The sequence below is a fragment of the Triplophysa dalaica genome, chromosome 6 (genome assembly GCF_015846415.1).
Source record: "Triplophysa dalaica isolate WHDGS20190420 chromosome 6, ASM1584641v1, whole genome shotgun sequence".
In the NCBI taxonomy this organism is placed as follows: domain Eukaryota; kingdom Metazoa; phylum Chordata; class Actinopteri; order Cypriniformes; family Nemacheilidae; genus Triplophysa; species Triplophysa dalaica.
The window spans coordinates 11,438,796-11,461,130 of NC_079547.1; the positions used below are offsets into that span (position 1 = coordinate 11,438,796).

At 36.5% G+C, this 22,335-nt stretch overlaps 1 protein-coding gene across 5 annotated transcripts in view; it reads right to left on the bottom strand.

Moving 5' to 3' along the window:
• atg4b (autophagy related 4B, cysteine peptidase) overlaps window positions 1-4,889 on the bottom strand; it is a 30,617-nt gene extending 25,728 nt beyond the window's left edge. For 2 of the 5 annotated variants that reach the window (XM_056751429.1, XM_056751426.1), the window contains exons 1-6: window positions 4,512-4,889; window positions 3,390-3,515; window positions 3,232-3,303; window positions 2,686-2,784; window positions 2,508-2,609; window positions 2,324-2,396 (exon numbers count right to left, since the gene is read on the bottom strand). In XM_056751429.1, coding sequence (XP_056607407.1) covers window positions 2,324-2,396; window positions 2,508-2,609; window positions 2,686-2,784; window positions 3,232-3,303; window positions 3,390-3,515; window positions 4,512-4,521 — 482 coding nt within the window. In that variant the 5' untranslated portion in view covers window positions 4,522-4,889. The other 3 variants (XM_056751428.1, XM_056751430.1, XM_056751427.1) reach the window with 3 other exon arrangements.
• Between the last annotated feature and the right edge of the window lie 17,446 nt (window positions 4,890-22,335).

The following is a 22,335-nucleotide window of genomic DNA, read 5'->3' on the forward strand; positions in this document are numbered from 1 at the left end:
TGAAGGGAATATTATGGAGATGCGAATTGATGTTATTATAAACTGCTATCATATAGTTAACTTGTTATTTAGTTTGTGTATATGTATTTTTTGTTTTGCTTTGTAGGTTTTCTTTTAGATAACCTCCTTTTGGAGTGGGTGGTGTGACGACCCTGAGTTTTATAATCCTATTGGGCAGAGTGTGGCAGTTCCTGATTGGTCTTTCACATATTAATTGTTAATTGGTATCATATTTTTGTGTGTTATCTGTTAACTGGGATAGGTTTACTCAGGAGTGGCTCTTCCTTGAACATATAAGGTCTGGTTAATTTTCAAACATTTGTTTTTCTTTTACATTTCTTATATCATCTAGTTAAAGTTTGGTTTACATAATTTTTTTCCTTATTTCTTATTTAACCCTAGACTTATACTTATCATTATTACTGATTTGTTGATTTATTACTTTAATTTAATAAACTAATTTGTAAAGACATTTTCTGTGTCTGATCCCTCTTTTAACAGTCATCATAATACAGCAACACATTGTCGAGAAAGGGCAAACAGCATATTGCCGCTCTATAACTGAGATGTGCTGTTTTGTGATTTTATCCGATGATGTTGCGTTTATGAATCAGGATTTTAGCAGCAGTTAAAAGTGACTGCTGGTGGTATTCAGTTAGAAAAATAATCGTTACAGCATTTTAGAATGTACTTTAAGAAACTTGGACAAAGTAGCTGCGTCTTCAAAGGCTGTATGTATCCTGCGAAAAATCGCATTTCGCAATCGGCCGCATATGACATTGAGGTTTATTCAGGTTTTAATTCAGAAAAGCAACTGTTACGTTGGGAAAGTGACGCAATGTCTTAAGACAAATAAATAAAAATTCATGCTTCAGATTCTGGGGTGTACATAGTATAATAATCCAGCAGCAAAAAAGTAAATCACTAAGAGCCCAGCTGACACATTACATAACGGTAACATAATTTATTGGTCATATTTGGACATTTCATGATTTACCAGCTGGCAACTTGGCTGGCACGTCCCAGGCACATAATTTCATTACCATTAGATGACCAATTCATGACGTCGCCTGCACGAACTACTGACGTTACACGATAACCAAAAATGGTCCAGTTACGTACTATATTCTTAGTATTTTGGTAATTACATGACCTACTGGTAACGTAAAGTACACTTCCTAAGCAGGTTAATTCTTTACCATTAAATGAATAATTCTTAATTCTTTATCTTCTCCTAATGTTGCAAGATAACCAAGAACGGACCAGTTGCGTAACATGTTCGTACTATCTTGGTGATCACATGACCAATGGGTAACATAACTGGTACGTCCCAGGCATGTAATTTCATTACAAATAATTGACCAATTCATAACGTCAAATTATCCGTCTCCTAACGTTGCAGGATAAACAAGAACGGTCCAGTTACATAATATATTGGTAATATTTAGATATCGACATGACCTGCTGGTAACGTAACTGCCAGGTCGCAAGCACGTAATTTCATTACCATTTATATTAGCCCATGCTTAACATTGACGATTCACACAATATTATGCTTGTTTAAAAAAAATTTGTATGGACATTGTAAATCTGTGAGATTTACAAGAGATTTGACATGGTATGCAGGCTACTCTGTGTTGTATGGGAATATAAACGTCACGCGCCTCCCGCCTTGGCTCAAGTTCAGAGCAGCGCGCGCACAGCTGAACTGTGCCTGACAGGACCACTTGTTTCTTCGAAGTTCTAATTGCCACAACGTAACTTTGTGATGTTGTAAGTAATTAACCGTGATGTTGTGACCCTGTCCTGATTGGTACATTGTCACAACGTTGCGGTAACGTATTGACAACGTCACAAAGTTACGTTGTGGCAACGAATCGAGGAATTTCACTTTTACAGGGGTCACAACGTAACTGGTTACGTTACCCCAACGAATGTTTGGTCGTCAGATTACATTTCAGTTATGTAACAATCACGTTATATGTTTAGCTGGGAGGCTAGGCGAGCGACTGAGTGTATATTGAACGAGCAGAGCGGAATTTTCAGAAAGGTGCTCCCCGCTCCGCAAGAAATATTAACGCGCTCAGATGATCTGACTCACACCAAACAAGTCAGGAAGGAAAGAAGAAGCGTAAGCTCTGTTTATCCACGAGTTATTTGATCACAGATACAGTCATTAGTAATTCTGCTACGCACTTGTGTGCACGTGCGGTATTAATGCTCTCAGCTGTTTACATAGGCACCGAAAACATTATCCACTGCTTACGCATGCGGTGTGAAACAGGCTTTATACTTAAATGACAAAAGTCATCTGGCAACTTACTTGAGTACCTGTGCCACCGTATTAGGACCATACCATTGGCCAATAGACTTGCCCTCACCTACACCCATCTGAGCTACGGAAAACAAGAAAAGAGCAGCCCATTTAAGGCATCTTAAGTAATTTACTCCGCAATCACTCCACCATTGTTATACTTTTAAAATATTTATATTGACTTGAGTAGTACCTATTTGGTGGATGGAATAATAGCTGTCCTTCTTGTCAATAAAAGCATTGAGAATACTGATATATTCCGTCCTCTGTCGCTGACTTGGACTCCATCTCCAGTCTAATAAAACAAACAATATATAAGACAACAGCAGAAGTACATTACAAAACCAATAAAACCAAGTATTTGAATGTACCTCTTCCTAAATGCCTGCAAATTAAGGCCTCCCCAAGAAGCATCTGTCCACATCGAAGCATGCAGCCCCAGCCAGTATCTGAAGTAGGCCCAGTGCCACCTGTAACATGACATCTCTTAACAAACTCATATGCAAAAATAAAAATACTGTAAGTAAATGTGCGACCACCCTTAGATTATTACTGATGACTAAGGGTCTTTGAACACTTAGTCCAAAATCTTTGTATGTGTCATCTTAATCCAACCTGTTCCACAATCATCTTCCACATTCTCCCTTTATATTCTGTCTTTGTACTCTGCACTTTGATTGTCATACAGTGCTTTGTGCTGCTACATGAAGTGGATCAACTCAGACGCCGACCTGGATTGGCTCTAAATTTTGAAAAAACCTCTCAAAATGCTTGCTACGGAAGTTCAAAATGCAGAAAATTGAACCCCGTCCAAGTTTTTTAAGACAGAAATAAATTAAGAGTCAGTGTGTTGATATGATTGTAAATATTATTTTTCAACGTGCAAAAACTTTGACAAAAATGTCTTTAACTCTCACCGATTGGCTGGAAGTTCTTTCTGTAGGTTAACCACAAACGTGAGGTGACATCAGCCAGAATTTCATCCTTCTCTGGGATACACAGAAATCCAACTTAGAACCTAAAACTAAACACAACACAACAGTGAGTTTCAAATAAATGTTTCCCACTTAGTTACCTGTTAGTGCGCTGAACTGCTTTCCTAAAATCCAGACAGGCTCTATGGTCTCTGGGAAATCTTCGATCTCACCAAAGCGCAAAGTGTCGTATGTGAGAGTAGCTGTTGGAGAGACAGGAGACATGACTGCACAAGAGTCATTCTATATTAAGGGGGTACATTTCAGGTCAGCCAAAAAGTCAGAAAACAAGAATTGAGAACAAGAATTGATAAATAAACTAGGTGATAAAATAATATATATGTCTTCAAATTTCCCTCCAAGAAAGGAAATTACATCAAGTGATGTTGGACATGTGACTTTGTAACAAACCGCTGCTGATTTATAGGGAGTAACATGGTTGACACTGATTTCTCGGACATAAACAAATTGGATGACTTAATGTAGATGCATGATCAAAATATTTCTCCTACCTCATAGTTTTATGATTGTTTGGGAAAAATATTTATAAGAAATGGATACAGAAAAATGTTTTACTCTTCAGTTTAGCTTTAAAATACCTTACATTGACCAAATCAGACAGCAAAAAATTGCAAACTTTCACAACAAGAAACAAATCTAACTAAATACATTCTTAAAAACACTTGCTGATCTGATAGTGTCACGTAAGATATGGCACAGTGTAGTCTCTGGCCAGTAACATATTGGAAATAGATTATTAGTGGAATGAAGAACATACTCTTTAAAAATAATAAGTACGACCTACATCAGGCTTCGTCAACCCTAACAATGAATGAGCTACCAGACATTTGACTGTCTTTTGAATCCTAGCGACAGCATTTTTGTACATCATGAATGTGCTGAGCTCTAAAATACGTAAATATACCTCAATAAAACGGGCAAAAATCAAATACATCTTTAGGTTGACTTTTACATTTTGATGCAGTAAGATTTAGGAATTATAACTGTGTCCATCTCTTATCTCATCTGACTGCTCTACTTTACTGTCCAGTTGCCAGAAGTTGTGACATCTGTGTATCATATTTAATGATAAAATCCCAAATTGTAGAGGCCGCTTCTCCAATAACGGGGATGCAGTTGGATGTCGAAAGAAGAATGTTGCTTTGACATCTGAACAGATGGCCGATCATGTAAAGGAATTGTTTTCTAGTGAATTTTCTTACCTGCATCCATCCCGAGCGTGATTCAGCCTATCTTGTTTGTTGAACGTTCCTCAAATGGTACTGACCAATAGAATATTACTTCCGGCTTACTCAGCGTGCGTCATACCTGTGATGACAAATCAAATCATCTGTGTGGTTTGGGTGGCTATTTTGACCAATAAAACGTCCTAAGGGCGGGACATGTATTGCCCTCTCTGGAAAGCTGTTGTAAACAAGCTTTTTACTTATGAGGCTACGATTCTATTGTTTAAATTCAAGAGTTTGTTCGGTTCTTTCCGAAATAAAGAAGAGATACAAGAGGCTCATTTGAGATGGCCAAATTCTGCGCAGACCCGATCACCGGTGATCAGCGCGAGATGCATGCCGGTAAAAAATGTGTACGAGTTACGTCCGCCTTGCTCTGATGTCATGCTGACGTGTGTCAAAAAACTATGGAACGCGAACGGGGACAATACTGTATGGAACGCCAGGAGGGTCAAAAACGTGCGTATTTTAACGCCTTAACAACGCGTAGAGTACGCGTTGTTTGCGCGTAGAGTACGCGTTGTTTACGCGTAGAGTACGCGTAGTCTACGCGTGAAAAATCGACGCGTACTCTACGCGCAAACAACGCGTACTCTACGCGCAAACAACGCGTTCTCTACGCGCAAAGAACGCGTACTCTACGCGTGACGTCAGACGTCAATTTCGCGTGTTTTTGAACCATCCGGCCACTTGCCCAGTTTGGACGTGTAAGCCTGATGAGTTCCCATTGGCTGCCGAGCGGAAGGGTTAAACCATTACTGTAGGCCTAGGGGCATTGCCTTCAATTTCTGACTCCCTGCCATCACATTGCATGTAACATGCGAAAGATCCTCTTATCTATTTATGTATCCAGTTATTTAATATGCTATTAAATATAGATGTTTTATAATCTTTTTAATCGTTTACTGCCGTGTCATGTTAGTAACCGTTTAAGCAGAGACAATTAGTTGATAAAAGACACAAGCAATGTGTCAGTTCAAATGGTGTAGGGGTTAGAGTCGTTGCTTTGTTGCAATATATTTTGGTGTCTGGGTTAACGTAGGATCGAAACCTACTCGTCGCTAAAACTGATCCTCCTTTAACAAAATTTGTTTTAGAAATCCTCTAGCCACAGTTTTAAGCCCTATCTATGTATACATACGTTTATAATTTTTTAACTTCATGAATCAGTACATTTATTCATGTATAACCAAATAATCAATAAAACATTTCAATAAATTAAAAGTGAAAAATTGGACGTAATTGCAAATACTTTCTATAAGGAAATACAGCTTCCGAGGCAAATGTCTGATCACAATATCCACTGCATACAGGATGAAGGAGGTATCACTTGTGATATGCCTACGATTTTACAAGAATATTTATATAAACACTGTTGTACTGTTCATAACTGTTGTACTGCTTAATTTAATAAATTGTATTACTTTTTCATGATTCCTTGATAAATGTAAAGAAATAATAAAAAAATCTTTGTCCAAACTTTTGGCCAATACTGGATGTAAACAATAACTGGATAATATTCAAATTCTGCTGTTATAAACTATAAAATACAAACTAAGCCATTACAGGGTAGCACTGATTAAAATATTAATCTATATTAATGTTTTGTGAAAATGGCATGGTTTATGTCTACACAGGCAAAAAAAAGAAGGTCAGCTTTTAAACCATTTTAATCTGAAGTTTAAATCAAGATGTCACATTACTTATTTTAGCAGTATAAAACTAATATACTGTATTAATTCACAAACATAACATGCATCCATTTAGAAGGGTGTGATGTAAAAAAAAAACTTTTCATGTGGAAAAGTATCCAAATGGAATCATAGGCAGAAGTTTACTCTTGTACAATAGGAATCACAGTTTGGAGTGCATCCATGGCCTGACTATTTACAGGTCCTGCAAGAATGTCTACTTCTTGGAGTTGCCGCATCTGTATTTGGCTAGGACTGAACTGGTTAAAAGGAACACTGACTAATTCCTGCCAGTTCAGCACATGAACTGAAGAAACTGCACCTTGTGTAGCTGTGTTGTTTTAAAAAAGCTCAGCCATGGCAGTAAGTTGTTGCTGCTTTGGAATAATCCACATTGTGAAAAGCGCTATATAAATAAACTTGAATTGAATTGAAACATTTGCTTGATCCTGTAACATATAGAAATGTCAAAATGAGCCCCTTTGTCAAGTTCACATATTCCCCTTAAGCTCCACATTTTCGCAAGCTCTACATTACATTGAAACATCAGCACGTATCAAGCGTACGCATAGTGTAAGTTCTGACAGGCCAGGTTAGTCAATCTTGCTCTGATCTCATCGGGTGCAGCTACTCAGTGTAAACCAATTTGATCCAACACATATGTTGTGTCCAATTTAAGTTGCCTTCTTACAGCTCCTCTACTGCTGTTCTGTCGTCCCAATCTTAAAAATCCACCCTCTTTCCCAAATCCTCATCATCTGACATTATCAACCAGGTACTTTCTAATTTTATCCTATATGTTATTTTCCCTTCTGACATGTACGAATTATCTTTTATGTGATATACTTCTAATATCTAAAATGTGCATAACTATTGTGAAAGGCATGTCTGAAAATTCTTCTGCTTATATAACTGTTCTGGTTCGGGGATATAAAAATTGCTGCACTCCTGATGTGTTCAAGCAAGGCTGCATGAACAGGCACAGAATTTGGCCAGAAAAGTTTCATTCTGCTTTTTTCAGGCTTGTTCTGCCCTTTAATAGCACCGAATAGCTTCCTTTGATTAACATTTAAGTGAAATAACTGAATATTAACCTAATCGAAAATGCTCATCTTAGAACAAAATTTGAGATGGCACTCAAAGGCTTTTGCATCTGAACTCTTCAATTGTAACTATAGTAATATACTATAGTTCTTCTGATGTGATTACAAGCATCCATGCTAAATCCAAACTAGGGATGCACCAATATGTTAATTTTGCATTCTTTAACATTGGAAACCGATTACAGATAACTTAATATGTTAGTGTCCTAATATACATTATTGTGAGCCTGAAACAAAAGACAAAAAGTGGACAGGTAAACCAGGTAACATTTAGTACTCTTTTTAAAAAAAAACATGAACTAGTCTATATGTTGAACGTGTTTCCAGTTTTAAGTTCCTGGGGACCCATATTTCGGAGGACCTGTCCTGGACCACCAACACCTCATGCCTGGTCAAGAAGGCTCACCAGCGTCTCTTCTTTCTGAGGACACTAAAAAAGAACCAACTGTCTTCAACAATCCTGGTGAACTTCTATCGCTGCACGATAGAGAGCATCCTGACCAACTGTGTCACAGTGTGGTACGGGAACTGTTCTGTTGCTGAGCGCAAGGCACTGCAGCGGGTCGTGAAAACAGCCCAGCGCATCACAGGGACTACACTCTCTTCCATTGAGGACATCCAGAAGAAACGCTGTCTGCGTCGAGCTCACAGCATTCTCAAGGACTCCTCTCACCCCGCTCATAGACTGTTTACTCTCCTGCCTTCCGGTAGGCGCTACAGGTGCCTCCGGACAAGAACCAGCAGACTAGGAAACAGCTTTTTTCACAGAGCTGTTTCATTATTGAACTCTGCTCCCCCTCTGATTCCACTACCCTCATAACTTTAACTATAATGCTGCTATAACATTGTTTACATTGCACTACAGGGCTGCCATGCATGACTGAACTGTACACACCAGTACTTCATGTATCTGCTCTACCGGACTGTTTACACACACACAGCATCATTTGCACTCTATACTGCTCACTTGCACACAAGGAATATTATACTGAATGCTCATTTGCACTAATGGACTACTCTCATAACTGCATTACCTCATCTACTGCACTGTAACATCAATAACTGCACTAACTCATCTACTGCACTGTAACTCTATTAACTGCATCTACTCATCGATTGCACCATAACTTCAATAACTGTATTAACTCATCTACTGCACTGTGACCTTAATAACTTCATCTACTCATCTATTGTACCATAACTTCAATAACTTCATTAACTCATATACTGCACTGTGACCTTAATAACTTCATTAACTCATCTACTGCACTGTAACCTTAATAACTTCATTAACTCATCTACTGCACTGTAACCTTAATAACTAATGTCTGTAATTATTGCACACTCAAGTCACTTGCACTATTGTATAGTCTATATTGTTATCTGTTCATAACCACCTGTACAGTATTGTTCACAGTATATATCCTTCTGTATATATTGTCCATAGTACATACCGACTGTCATACTGTCAAAGAACATTTGTATAGTATTCTGTATTTATTCAAACTGTATATCCTGCACTTGCTAATTGCACTTCTGGTTAGACCTAAACTACATTTCGTTACACTGTACTTGTATATGTGTAATAACAATAAAGTTGAATCTAATCTAATCTAATATGAAGCCTATACTTGAAAATAGTTAAATTTTCTGGTATCATGATTTCATAAACAAATCAATGATATTCTTCCACAATTCTAACACGTCTCAAGACAGAAAGCATTCAGATAGCAATCGGCATTAAACAGTATGCTTTTGTTTCCAATTTACACATTTATAAATATCTACATTCTGTATCTACTACACAAACAATGTTTTTCTAATAGTAGTAAGTAAATGATCATGACAGAAAAATTAGACTGTACTGGATTTTAAATGTGAGCATCGTGAACCCGATGTGGTTCAATCAGAAGAAGTCAATCATAATTTATCGGCTCAAATATATCGGCCTAATTTTATTATCGGACCGAATCTGTCTCTCACCACACCCCAATAATTCATGACAAAATGTTATGAGGGACTTTCAACTGTTTGGGGTTTTTATTGACTTCCTCCTTTGTCGTTTCAAATTCTTAAATAAAATACCATTTTAGTTGATTGATTAAATCAATATAAAATGTATGAATGATAAGCCCCACCATCTCACAGCACATAAACTAAGATATATATATATATATATATATATATATATATATATATATATATATATGGCACAACAAGGGATTGTTCTGTGCACATCGATTACGCAGGTTTGTATATTGGCTGCTCCACTGCATTGTAACACGACCACATATGCACACCGACACAAAACACAAAAAGACTTGGGCCTAAAAATGAATTTGACTATTTGTATTTGAGTAGAGACAAGAAAATATTCATATAAAACCCTGTGTTGTGTGTGCACCGTTTAACCTATACCTACTTATTTCTCTTGTTTTTTTTGTGTGGGTAATATTTGGGGATTATATTTTCATAACACATCAGAAATGTTGTAATGCTGATTTTCTTTGGAGAAGGAATTTATTTATCCCTCTATAATTTAAATTACAGACAAACCTTTTGTAGAAGATATAGAAAACCAGACCAAACATTAGATTCTTAAGTGTGAAACTAGTTTTATTCATACTGGTCATCCATCCATCCATTTTCTACCGCTTATCCGAACTACCTCGGGTCACGGGGAGCCTGCGCCTATCTCAGGAGTCATCGGGCATCAAGGCAGGATACACCCTGGATGGAGTGCATACTGGTCATATTCGTTCAAATTAATATTCATGAAAACTAATGTAAACTTTTTCATTCTAAACATTTATGCTAGCTGTTGTGACTATTATTGATGGGCCAGCATGTCCTTATCTTATGAAAGCAGTAATTTGTCTACGCTTACAAATTATGTGTTCAGGCGACAATGAGTTTTTTTTATATTTGTTTAATGTATTTTTAAAGAAAAAACGGATTTCTATGAATTCACTTTTATTTATCTTATATTTCAATTAAATTGTATTGTAAAACATTACTTTATTTTCATCAAGTATGATGAAACTTTAAACCTATTCTTCCTAACTGCAAAGAAATAAAAAAGGTCTGTAGCCAAGGTTTGAAAATTAGTAAGACTATAAAACCTACAATTCTATAAATTATTGAACATGAATAAATTTACTGATTCGTGAAGTTAAAAAATGAAAACGTATATATCTATGGACAGCGCTTAAAACTGTGGCTAGAGGATTTCTAAAACAAATTTTGTTAAAGGAGGATCAGTTTTAGCGACGAGTAGGTTTCGATCCTACGTTAACCCAGACACCAAAATATAATGCAACAAAGCAACGACTCTAATCCCTACACCACTTGAACTGACACATTGCGTGTGTCTTTTATCAACTAATTGTCTCTGCTAAAACGGTTACTAACAAGACACGGCAGTAAACGATTAAAAAGATTATAAAACATCTATATTTAATAGCATATTAGATAACTGGATACATAAATAGATAAGAGGATCTTTCGCATGTTACATGCAATGTGATGGCAGGGAGTCAGAAATTGAAGGCAATGCCCCTAGGCCTACAGTAATGGTTTAACCCTTCCGCTCGGCAGCCAATGGGAACTCATCAGGCTTACACGTCCAAACTGGGCAAGTGGCCGGATGGTTCAAAAACACGCGAAATTGACGTCTGACGTCACGCGTAGAGTACGCGTTCTTTGCGCGTAGAGAACGCGTTGTTTGCGCGTAGAGTACGCGTTGTTTGCGCGTAGAGTACGCGTCGATTTTTCACGCGTAGACTACGCGTACTCTACGCGTAAACAACGCGTACTTTACGCGCAAACAACGCGTACTCTACGCGTTGTTAAGGCGTTAAAATACGCACGTTTTTGACCCTCCTGGCGTTCCATAATACTCTTAACATGAAACGCGTGAAATTTGGACGCGTCAGCACGATCAATTTGTACGCGACGTTTTGTTCCGTGTAAACGCGAACGTTTCTTTCGTCTTAACACGAAGTTTTTGTGCGTGTTATTTGAAGACACAATCGTTTGTATCGCCATAACGTGATCTTTTTGGCCGTGTTTTGTTTAAACGAACGTTTTTGTCGTGTCAACAGGTCATTTTTGAGCGTGTAATATTTTGACTCTTATTTTGACTCTCATAAACGTGACATTCTAATCTTTCTGTTTTGGTTGAACTGCTGACAATTTGAGGTCAATAAATAAATTCAAATCACTAATTATATATCGCTGTTATTTAATTGCTTCTTTTGTGGCATACATATATTTATATTCTATCCTGTGTTGTATGGTGTATAACTTACATATGTTTACGTTTTTATATGCAACTTAATGGTCACTGCACACACATATTACAGCCTATAACATCACTTATGTCTTGTATACGTTTTAATACAGAATTTTAAAGAAGATATTTATCAAAGAAAATGTATTTGTTGAAAAGGGTTTAAACTATGTTTTTCATGCTTCAATGTAACCATGTCCAAAATGCACATATGTGGATAAGGGAGCAATTAAAGGCATGGTTAGAATACCAAAGGACATTAAAGAGACCTTTGTACTGACTCAAGCAGAGATGAACAGCCCTAAAAGGACAACCTTTCCAGGCATTAACATAAAAACTTCCAGCTTCTTCAATCATGAACAGCACTGGCAGCAGTGGTGTCATTTAGGTTCCTGGGCACCACCATCTCTCAGGACCTGAAGTAGGACAATCACATTGGCTCCATTGCTAAAAGCGCATCAGGGGATATACTTCTTACATCAGCTGAAGAAGTTCAACCTACCACAAACTCTGTTAAAACAGTTTTACTCAGCAGTCATAGAGTCTGTCCTCTGCACATCCATCACTGTCTGATTTGGCTCAGCCACAAAGTCAGACCTCAGAAGACAACAGAGGACGATTCTGACTGCTGAGAAGATCACTGGTGCTCCCCTGCCCACCCTCCAAGAACTGTATACATCCAGAGTGAGGAAAAGAGCCCAGAAAATCACCCTGGACATCTCACATCCAAGCCATCATCTCTTCACAATGCTGCCATCTGGTGGGCGCTACAGAGCACTGAGCACCAAAAAATACAAGACACAAAAACTGCTTCTTCCCTCAGGCCATCTACCTCTTGAACAGATCAATGTTTTATACCCACCGTGCAATTAATAACTCTGTGCAATAATACTTAAGTGCAATATTAATTATATCCTCCAGATTATACACCATCTATTTTTATACAACTTTTTCTGTAAATTATTATTTAATTCTGCTGTACATAGCACATACCTTGTATTACAATAGTTGATTCTTAGTTTTTACTTGTTTATTTACATACACACATAGCTTTACTCTCTACGTCTAAATCTTATGTTTATTATATTGTATTTCATATTTTTATACCCATAGGACCTTATATAAATCATCTGTGTACTGTATTTTATTGTGTTATGGTCTCTGTGTACTGTTGTTGCTGTTTCTGTGTACTGGATGCTCCTGTCACCAAAACAAATTCCTTGTATGTGCAAACATACATACTCGGCACTAAAGCTCTTTCTGATTCTGATATTAAAAAATAAGAATGCATAAAAGATTGTGTGGTTTTCATTGTCATCATTTCTTTTATGATATCATATGGAATATACACAGTGGTTGAAAGTTTACATACACCTTGCAAAATCCTAAAAACTTTTTAAATTTAATTTATTCAAATAAGTGTAATTTTAAAGATTTGTTTTTATTTTAGTACTTCCCTGAACAAATTATTTCACATATATTCCACAAAACAGAATAAAAACTGAATATATAAAAAAACACACCGTTCAAAAGTTTACATATTGCTTATTCTTATAATACTGTTTGATGTACCTGGACAATCAATTATAGTTTGTGTTGTCTGACTGTTGTCTAAGAGTTTTTTGTTTATGAGCCATTTAACTTACACTGATCTTCATAGAAATCCTCCAGGTCCTGCACAGGTTCTTTGATGTTCAGTATCTTCTGCATGTCCGACCTCTGCCCTGCAGTAACTCCTATGTTGAGTTGATCTTTACACACTGACATATAATAGTTGTGTATGAGTGCTTGTTGTCAGTCTGTAAAGATTAATCTAACATTGTATAGTCACAGCTGGACAAACATGCAGAAAGTGCTGAAAATCAAAGACCAGGGAACAGTTTAATGGAACAGGACAACTTTAAACCCTTAAACAACTATCACAAAACCACACACAATGTCATCATTTTTCCAGGTCTCACTGTACTGTATTATTAGGGTTGTATGACTTTTGACCACCATACTGTATCTCTTCATAGGCCTGTCTGTATGTAATGTGCAGGGCAAATTTCAAAGTAAACGTAAGGCAATATGACGCTGTATAATGCTTTGTAATATTAAAATCACCCTGTGTGATAAGAGGAAGCCGATCCAATGCAGTCCGTAAAGGTTCTTTGACAGTTTAAAAGTTTAAACGGGGATTCTGGGACGAAAGATGAGATGACAACCCATGACATAGGACTGACATCACAATCAACGCATCACTCAGAACTTCTACGTTTGCTTACGAACATGCCAACGTACAATTACGATCTCATTCGCGAACAAATGTTACGTGTGACGTTTGCATAGGTATTTGATTACCTAACAGCGCATCATCTCTCACGCAAAAAATGGTCGTATGATGTTTATATACGTATATATATTGAACGCCAGGAGGGCCAAAAACGTGCGTATTTTAACGCGTTGTTTGCGCGTAGAGAACGCGTTGTTTGCGCGTAGAGTACGCGTAGTCTACGCGTGAAAAATCGACGCGTACTCTACGCGCATACAACGCGTACTCTACGCGCAAACAACGCGTTCTCTACGCGCAAACAACGCGTACTCTACGCGTGACGTCAGACGTCAATTTCGCGTGTTTTTGGCCCATTCGTATGGCGTTCCTATATGGCGCTCCTTTTGTATCATTCCTTTATGGCGTTCCTAAGGGTCCAAATTATGGCGTCCCTTTCGGTCCAAAACAATAACTACCCAGCACACACACGTCTCACTCAACGCGACGTCTGCGTCTTCCGAGCGTGACGTCTGCGTCTGGCGAGTGTGACGTCTGCGTCTGTTGCTTGACTCGCCCAACTGCCGAACGTGACGTTTGCGTCTCACTGAACGCGACGTCTGCGTCTGCCTGAACATACAACCAGTTTTATGTGTTTATACTGACAATACCTTTAAACAGTTATTAACTGAAAGTAAGCGAATTCTTTCTTTTTGGAATAGTAAATTAAAGTTTGAGTATGTTGTAATCATTTGACTGATCTCACATTGACCTTGCTTATTCTTGCTCACAACATATTATCACATTCCCAAGGGGTAATATCTCATGGCCACGACAAAACTTAGTGAAACGAGCATGTCCCCTCCCGTTCGCCCTACACGTGAGATTGGTCAACGTGGAAAATGTATTCACTCAAATTATCCCGTTCTTTTGGATATGTTTTGGATTTCAAAAATCAGTGATTGCCATTCTTCATTTTTTTGGTTTATTCTGTAATCATTGCATGCATCACTAATAAATATTCTAAAAACAAAAATATTTTCGATTGTGATGAATATATATATCAATTAGTGACAGAATGAAATGTATTGTTTGTGGTCAATTTTGACAGCTGTTTGGAGGATTATTTTATGAGGCCAAACTCTTTCTACTTTGCTGTAGGCCTTTACTGAAAGGCTGAATACGTTAAAGCCTACCTAAACACTGTAGCCTGACGGATGAACAAATAAAATTAAAACCTTATGAATAAATAGGATATCTTGTAAGATACTGCATGATCCAAATATAGTATTATTTGATACATTTTTAAAGTTTTCATTACATTTTGGGCATTGAATCCATGCTGAATCCACCCTTCTGATGGGATCAGTTTAATCCAGATTTTTTGGAACAAAGTGATCCAAATCCTACAAAAAAGTTCTGAAAAACCCAAACTAAAGGTTTGATCCGGATCAAAACCAAGATTGGATTACGTAATCTAATCCGATTATGTAATCCGTTTTTTCTTTTGAAAAACACATTTTCAAGATTTGATCCAATCCGTTATCCAAAATCCTGGATTACTTTTGAAAAACCGGGCCCTGGAAATAGTGCTACGTTGCTGTATTACTGTTAGCAGATAATTATGTAATGTTTTAATGCTACTTAATTATTGGTAACATTTATGTTTAATGTAACATTAATGTTTAATGTTACTAAACACTTTTAATGTTACTAAATCAAGACGTTACTTACGGATATAAGTGGGAATTATCGAACTTTCGAGGGCAGCAACGTGAGACTGGACCCAGCTAAAATATAAATTTATTTCAGTCCTTTGTACTCTTATCACTATCTTAAATATTTTTATAATTGGGTTCTCTCTTCTTGTTTAATTTGAAAAGCTGTTTTCTCCTCAGATCTTTAGATCCCTCCATGGATATCAGAAAATTGCTATATAAGCTATAATAATGTACATATTATATATCTAGTAGTGAATGTTTTTCTGCTCACCGTGCATATTGTTTTAATTGGCTGAACATAAGTCTTCCATGTACATTTCTCTTCACACCATAACCCTACATTTCTAGCTCTTTTACACTTTCCATACTTTTGACCACATTGTTCAACTTCTCTTTCCCGTAAATAACATAACTGACATCTTTAGAAACCATAACCCAACGTTCAGCCTTTATAACCTTATGAGTACCTTAACTGAGATTTAATATTCTTGCATCACTTCCATACAGTGGGAACATTTCTTGTTCCCCTGCGGATTTTGAAAGTTTACCTGTTTATGAAGAAATTAAGCTTCTATAATGTTTATGGTAGTTTTTACTTTAAAGGATAGAGACAGAACATCAATCAAAAATCCATAAAAAGAAACATTAAAAAAAGGTTATAAATTGTTTTGCAATTCGGTGAGTAAAATTAGTATTTGATCTGGCTCCCACTGATTATATACTGTATTAATAGGTATAGGTTATGTGCTTATATGTTACACAAATTACTCCTGTCACTTTAGGAAATTACTCCTGATGTCAGTTTGTTAGGTTTAAAAAAGAAGCCTGCCATCACAATCTGTATATTCCATCGCAACCTCTGCACCATGGTCAAGACTAGATTAATAGCTGTCAAAGGTTATCAGGGACAAGATTGTAGACTGACACAATGCTTTGGGCTACATACAGAAGCTTAATGAGAAGGAGACAACTGTTGGTGTGATTATTTGGAAATAGAAGAAATCAACAGTAAAATGATCCAGAAAAGGCTTAGGAGAAAGTGCTGTGGTCAGATGGAGCCAAAATTAACTCTCTGTTTTTGGAGGGAGAGAAATGCTGACTATGACCCCAAGAACACTGTCTCTTTAGTCAAGCACATTATGTTTTGGGGCATTTTCTCTGCTATGGGAACAGTATGCCTTCACCAGATTGGGGAGGTGAGGGACGGTTCCATTTACTGTTAAATCTTGGACGAGAACCTCCTCACCTGAACAAGAACACTCAAGATGCGTAGTGGATCGGCCTTCAACATGACAGAGACCTAAAACATATTGCTAAGACCACCAAGGAGTGGCTCAAAGAGAAGCACAATGCAATAGAAATCAAAGACTAAACCAGTTCTTCATTCTTCCACCTATGCACCTTTCATGCAGTTGAATTAGTACTAAACAAATAAGTACTAATTCAAGAAACTAGTTAAATTAACAATATGATATTTGGCTGAGAAACAGCTATCAAAATCAGAGGATGCCAAAAAACTACTTATTTATGTAATAATAAATTCTGTACTGTGACAAATGTTAGATTGAAAATACGTAATGATTCTAGCTTCTAAGTGTGGTTTAAAATGAGAGCTTTGAATTGTTCAATGCCTTGCATCACCAGTTTTGTCATTTTATCAGATGGCAGAAGCAGCCTTTGCATTTGTTATGCATTAAATTATGGTTGAAAACAATGTAGAAAACAGTAGATTTGAAGATGTTCTGGACTTTGAAGTCCCAGAATAAGAATATTGTGTTATATTCATTTCTGCTTTATCAGATTTGGAGGAAATCTTCTGCTTTAGTTTTTATTTACCCTGACAGAATTTTCTTGGCATCACAAAAGAGTAAAAAATAAAACACAAATAAAATGAAATGGACCTGTTGTATATTAGTTGTTTTTGACTTGTGTAAAATTAATAAGGTCAAATATAAAAAAAGCTTTAAAATATTATTTTGTTTAAATAAGTGAAGGAAACTGCTCTAAACTTTTGCGATAATGCGGCTTGGCAGACCAATTTTATTTACGTCCCCACCAATGTCAAAATCAAAATTTCGCCCTTGCCTATAACCATAATCACAGAATACTATTTAATTTGTTATATTCAACACTGTATATACAATAAACAAAAATACAATAATATGACATTGTCCAGTAAATTAGTAAAACCTTGCAAATACACACACACAAGATTATTATTATTTAACATAAAAAAGATATGGCTTGGCAAACCATTTAATATTGCATTTATGCCACCTACTGGAAATAGAGTGAAACACAGATCAAATAAATGCAAGCGTTTATTTATTTATAAAGCACAAAAAGCACTAATAAACTGTACACAGCAGTGGTCACCACATTTTAAAGTGGTGTTTATTTGTTATACTGAATTATATCGGAAAACGTGGCAGGAATAATCGATCGCATCAGAACAATATAAACATCAGAAAGTCGTAATAACATGCCCAACATATAATGATATAACCATGGTTTTGGACTTAAATGTATTTCACGAACACTTTACACAAAGCATTACAAACTGCATAAACTAAGATTTACAGCTGGTCCTTACCAGTGTGTAACACAACTAACAGAATGTCAAGTAAACAACAGATGATCATTAGTTCCTAGGACAGACGCAGACGTCACGTTCAGTGAGAGGAATGAGTGAAGTGAAAGTTAACAAAGTAGACGCTTGACACACTGCATTGAACCGTGTATAGGAGCGTGTTACAACACGTGTTAGCAAAAATGACAACAAATTACTTCACTGCTACACGTGAATGACACGTGACGCCTAACTGGACGCTTCACTGCTGCACGTGATTTACGTGACGTCTACGTCACGTCAACGTCTCGTCTGCGTCTTGAATTCAATGCAATAAATAGTAGAATAAAAAAAAAGTTAAGACGTGGAGTTAGACGTTCAGTGAGACCAATGTGTGCTGCAAAGTCATGTATTTGGACCCTTAGGAACGCCATATGTATAGACGTAAACTACACGTTGATTTCTTACGTGACGTCTGTATAGATCAACAGCCACACGTTACTAACGTGTCTACGTGACGTGATATATGCGTGTACGTCTCCATATAAAACAAATGGAGACGTACACGCACGCTTACACGTGTGTTATAAGTCGTGCTTGTGAGTCTATGGCGTTCCTAAGGGTCCAAATACATGACTTTGCAGCACACATTCGTCTCACTGAACGTCTAACTCCACGTCTTAACTTTTTTTTTATTCTGCTATTTATTGCATTGAATTCAAGACGCAGACGAGACGTTGACGTGACGTAGACGTCACGTAAATCACGTGCAGCAGTGAAGCGTCCAGTTAGGCGTCACGTGTCATTCACGTGTAGCAGTGAAGTAATTTGTTGTCATTTTTGCTAACACGTGTTGTAACACGCTCTTATACACGGTTCAATGCAGTGTGTCAAGCGTCTACTTTGTTAACTTTCACTTCACTCATTCCTCTCACTGAACGTGACGTCTGCGTCTGTCCTAGGAACTAATGATCATCTGTTGTTTACTTGACATTCTGTTAGTTGTGTTACACACTGGTAAGGACCAGCTGTAAATCTTAGTTTATGCAGTTTGTAATGCTTTGTGTAAAGTGTTCGTGAAATACATTTAAGTCCAAAACCATGGTTATATCATTATATGTTGGGCATGTTATTACGACTTTCTGATGTTTATATTGTTCTGATGCGATCGATTATTCCTGCCACGTTTTCCGATATAATTCAGTATAACAAATAAACACCACTTTAAAATGTGGTGACCACTGCTGTGTACAGTTTATTAGTGCTTTTTGTGCTTTATAAATAAATAAACGCTTGCATTTATTTGATCTGTGTTTCACTCTATTTCCAGTAGGTGGCATAAATGCAATATTAAATGGTTTGCCAAGCCATATCTTTTTTATGTTAAATAATAATAATCTTGTGTGTGTGTATTTGCAAGGTTTTACTAATTTACTGGACAATGTCATATTATTGTATTTTTGTTTATTGTATATACAGTGTTGAATATAACAAATTAAATAGTATTCTGTGATTATGGTTATAGGCAAGGGCGAAATTTTGATTTTGACATTGGTGGGGACGTAAATAAAATTGGTCTGCCAAGCCGCATTATCGCAAAAGTTTAGAGCAGTTTCCTTCACTTATTTAAACAAAATAATATTTTAAAGCTTTTTTTATATTTGACCTTATTAATTTTACACTAGTCAAAAACAACTAATATACAACAGGTCCACTTCATTTTATTTGTGTTTTATTTTTTACTCTTTTGTGATGCCAAGAAAATTCTGTCAGGGTAAATAAAAACTAAAGCAGAAGATTTCCTCCAAATCTGATAAAGCAGAAATGAATATAACACAATATTCTTATTCTGGGACTTCAAAGTCCAGAACATCTTCAAATCTACTGTTTTCTACATTGTTTTCAACCATAATTTAATGCATAACAAATGCAAAGGCTGCTTCTGCCATCTGATAAAATGACAAAACTGGTGATGCAAGGCATTGAACAATTCAAAGCTCTCATTTTAAACCACACTTAGAAGCTATTATCATTACGTATTTTCAATCTAACATTTGTCACAGTACAGAATTTATTATTACATAAATAAGTAGTTTTTTGGCATCCTCTGATTTTGATAGCTGTTTCTCAGCCAAATATCATATTGTTAATTTAACTAATTTCTTGAATTAGTACTTATTTGTTTAGTACTAATTCAACTGCATGAAAGGTGCATAGGTGGAAGAATGAAGAACTGGTTTAGTCTTTGATTTCTATTGCATTGTGCTTCTCTTTGAGCCACTCCTTGGTGGTCTTAGCAATATGTTTTAGGTCTCTGTCATGTTGAAGGCCGATCCACTACGCATCTTGAGTGTTCTTGTTGAGGTGAGGAGGTTCTCGTCCAAGATTTAACAGTAAATGGAACCGTCCCTCACCTCCCCCATCTGGTGAAGGCATACTGTTCCCATAGTAGAGAAAATGCCCCAAAACATAATGTGCTTGACTAAAGAGACAGTGTTCTTGGGGTCATAGTCAGCATTTCTCTCCCTCCAAAAACAGAGAGTTAATTTTGGCTCCATCTGACCACAGCACTTTCTCCTAAGCCTTTTCTGGATCATTTTACTGTTGATTTCTTCTATTTCCAAATAATCACACCAACAGTTGTCTCCTTCTCATTAAGCTTCTGTATGTAGCCCAAAGCATTGTGTCAGTCTACAATCTTGTCCCTGATAACCTTTGACAGCTATTAATCTAGTCTTGACCATGGTGCAGAGGTTGCGATGGAATATACAGATTGTGATGGCAGGCTTCTTTTTTAAACCTAACAAACTGACATCAGGAGTAATTTCCTAAAGTGACAGGAGTAATTTGTGTAACATATAAGCACATAACCTATACCTATTAATACAGTATATAATCAGTGGGAGCCAGATCAAATACTAATTTTACTCACCGAATTGCAAAACAATTTATAACCTTTTTTTAATGTTTCTTTTTATGGATTTTTGATTGATGTTCTGTCTCTATCCTTTAAAGTAAAAACTACCATAAACATTATAGAAGCTTAATTTCTTCATAAACAGGTAAACTTTCAAAATCCGCAGGGGAACAAGAAATGTTCCCACTGTATGGAAGTGATGCAAGAATATTAAATCTCAGTTAAGGTACTCATAAGGTTATAAAGGCTGAACGTTGGGTTATGGTTTCTAAAGATGTCAGTTATGTTATTTACGGGAAAGAGAAGTTGAACAATGTGGTCAAAAGTATGGAAAGTGTAAAAGAGTTAGAAATGTAGGGTTATGGTGTGAAGAGAAATGTACATGGAAGACTTATGTTCAGCCAATTAAAACAATATGCACGGTGAGCAGAAAAACATTCACTACTAGATATATAATATGTACATTATTATAGCTTATATAGCAATTTTCTTATATCCATGGAGGGATCTAAAGATCTGAGGAGAAAACAGCTTTTCAAATTAAACAAGAAGAGAGAACCCAATTATAAAAATATTTAAGATAGTGATAAGAGTACAAAGGACTGAAATAAATTTATATTTTAGCTGGGTCCAGTCTCACGATGCTGCCCTCGAAAGTTCGATAATTCCCACTTATATCCGTAAGTAACGTCTTGATTTAGTAACATTAAAAGTGTTTAGTAACATTAAACATTAATGTTACATTAAACATAAATGTTACCAATAATTAAGTAGCATTAAAACATTACATAATTATCTGCTAACAGTAATACAGCAACGTAGCACTATTTCCAGGGCCCGGTTTTTCAAAAGTAATCCAGGATTTTGGATAACGGATTGGATCAAATCTTGAAAATGTGTTTTTCAAAAGAAAAAACGGATTACATAATCGGATTAGATTACGTAATCCAATCTTGGTTTTGATCCGGATCAAACCTTTAGTTTGGGTTTTTCAGAACTTTTTTGTAGGATTTGGATCACTTTGTTCCAAAAAATCTGGATTAAACTGATCCCATCAGAAGGGTGGATTCAGCATGGATTCAATGCCCAAAATGTAATGAAAACTTTAAAAATGTATCAAATAATACTATATTTGGATCATGCAGTATCTTACAAGATATCCTATTTATTCATAAGGTTTTAATTTTATTTGTTCATCCGTCAGGCTACAGTGTTTAGGTAGGCTTTAACGTATTCAGCCTTTCAGTAAAGGCCTAC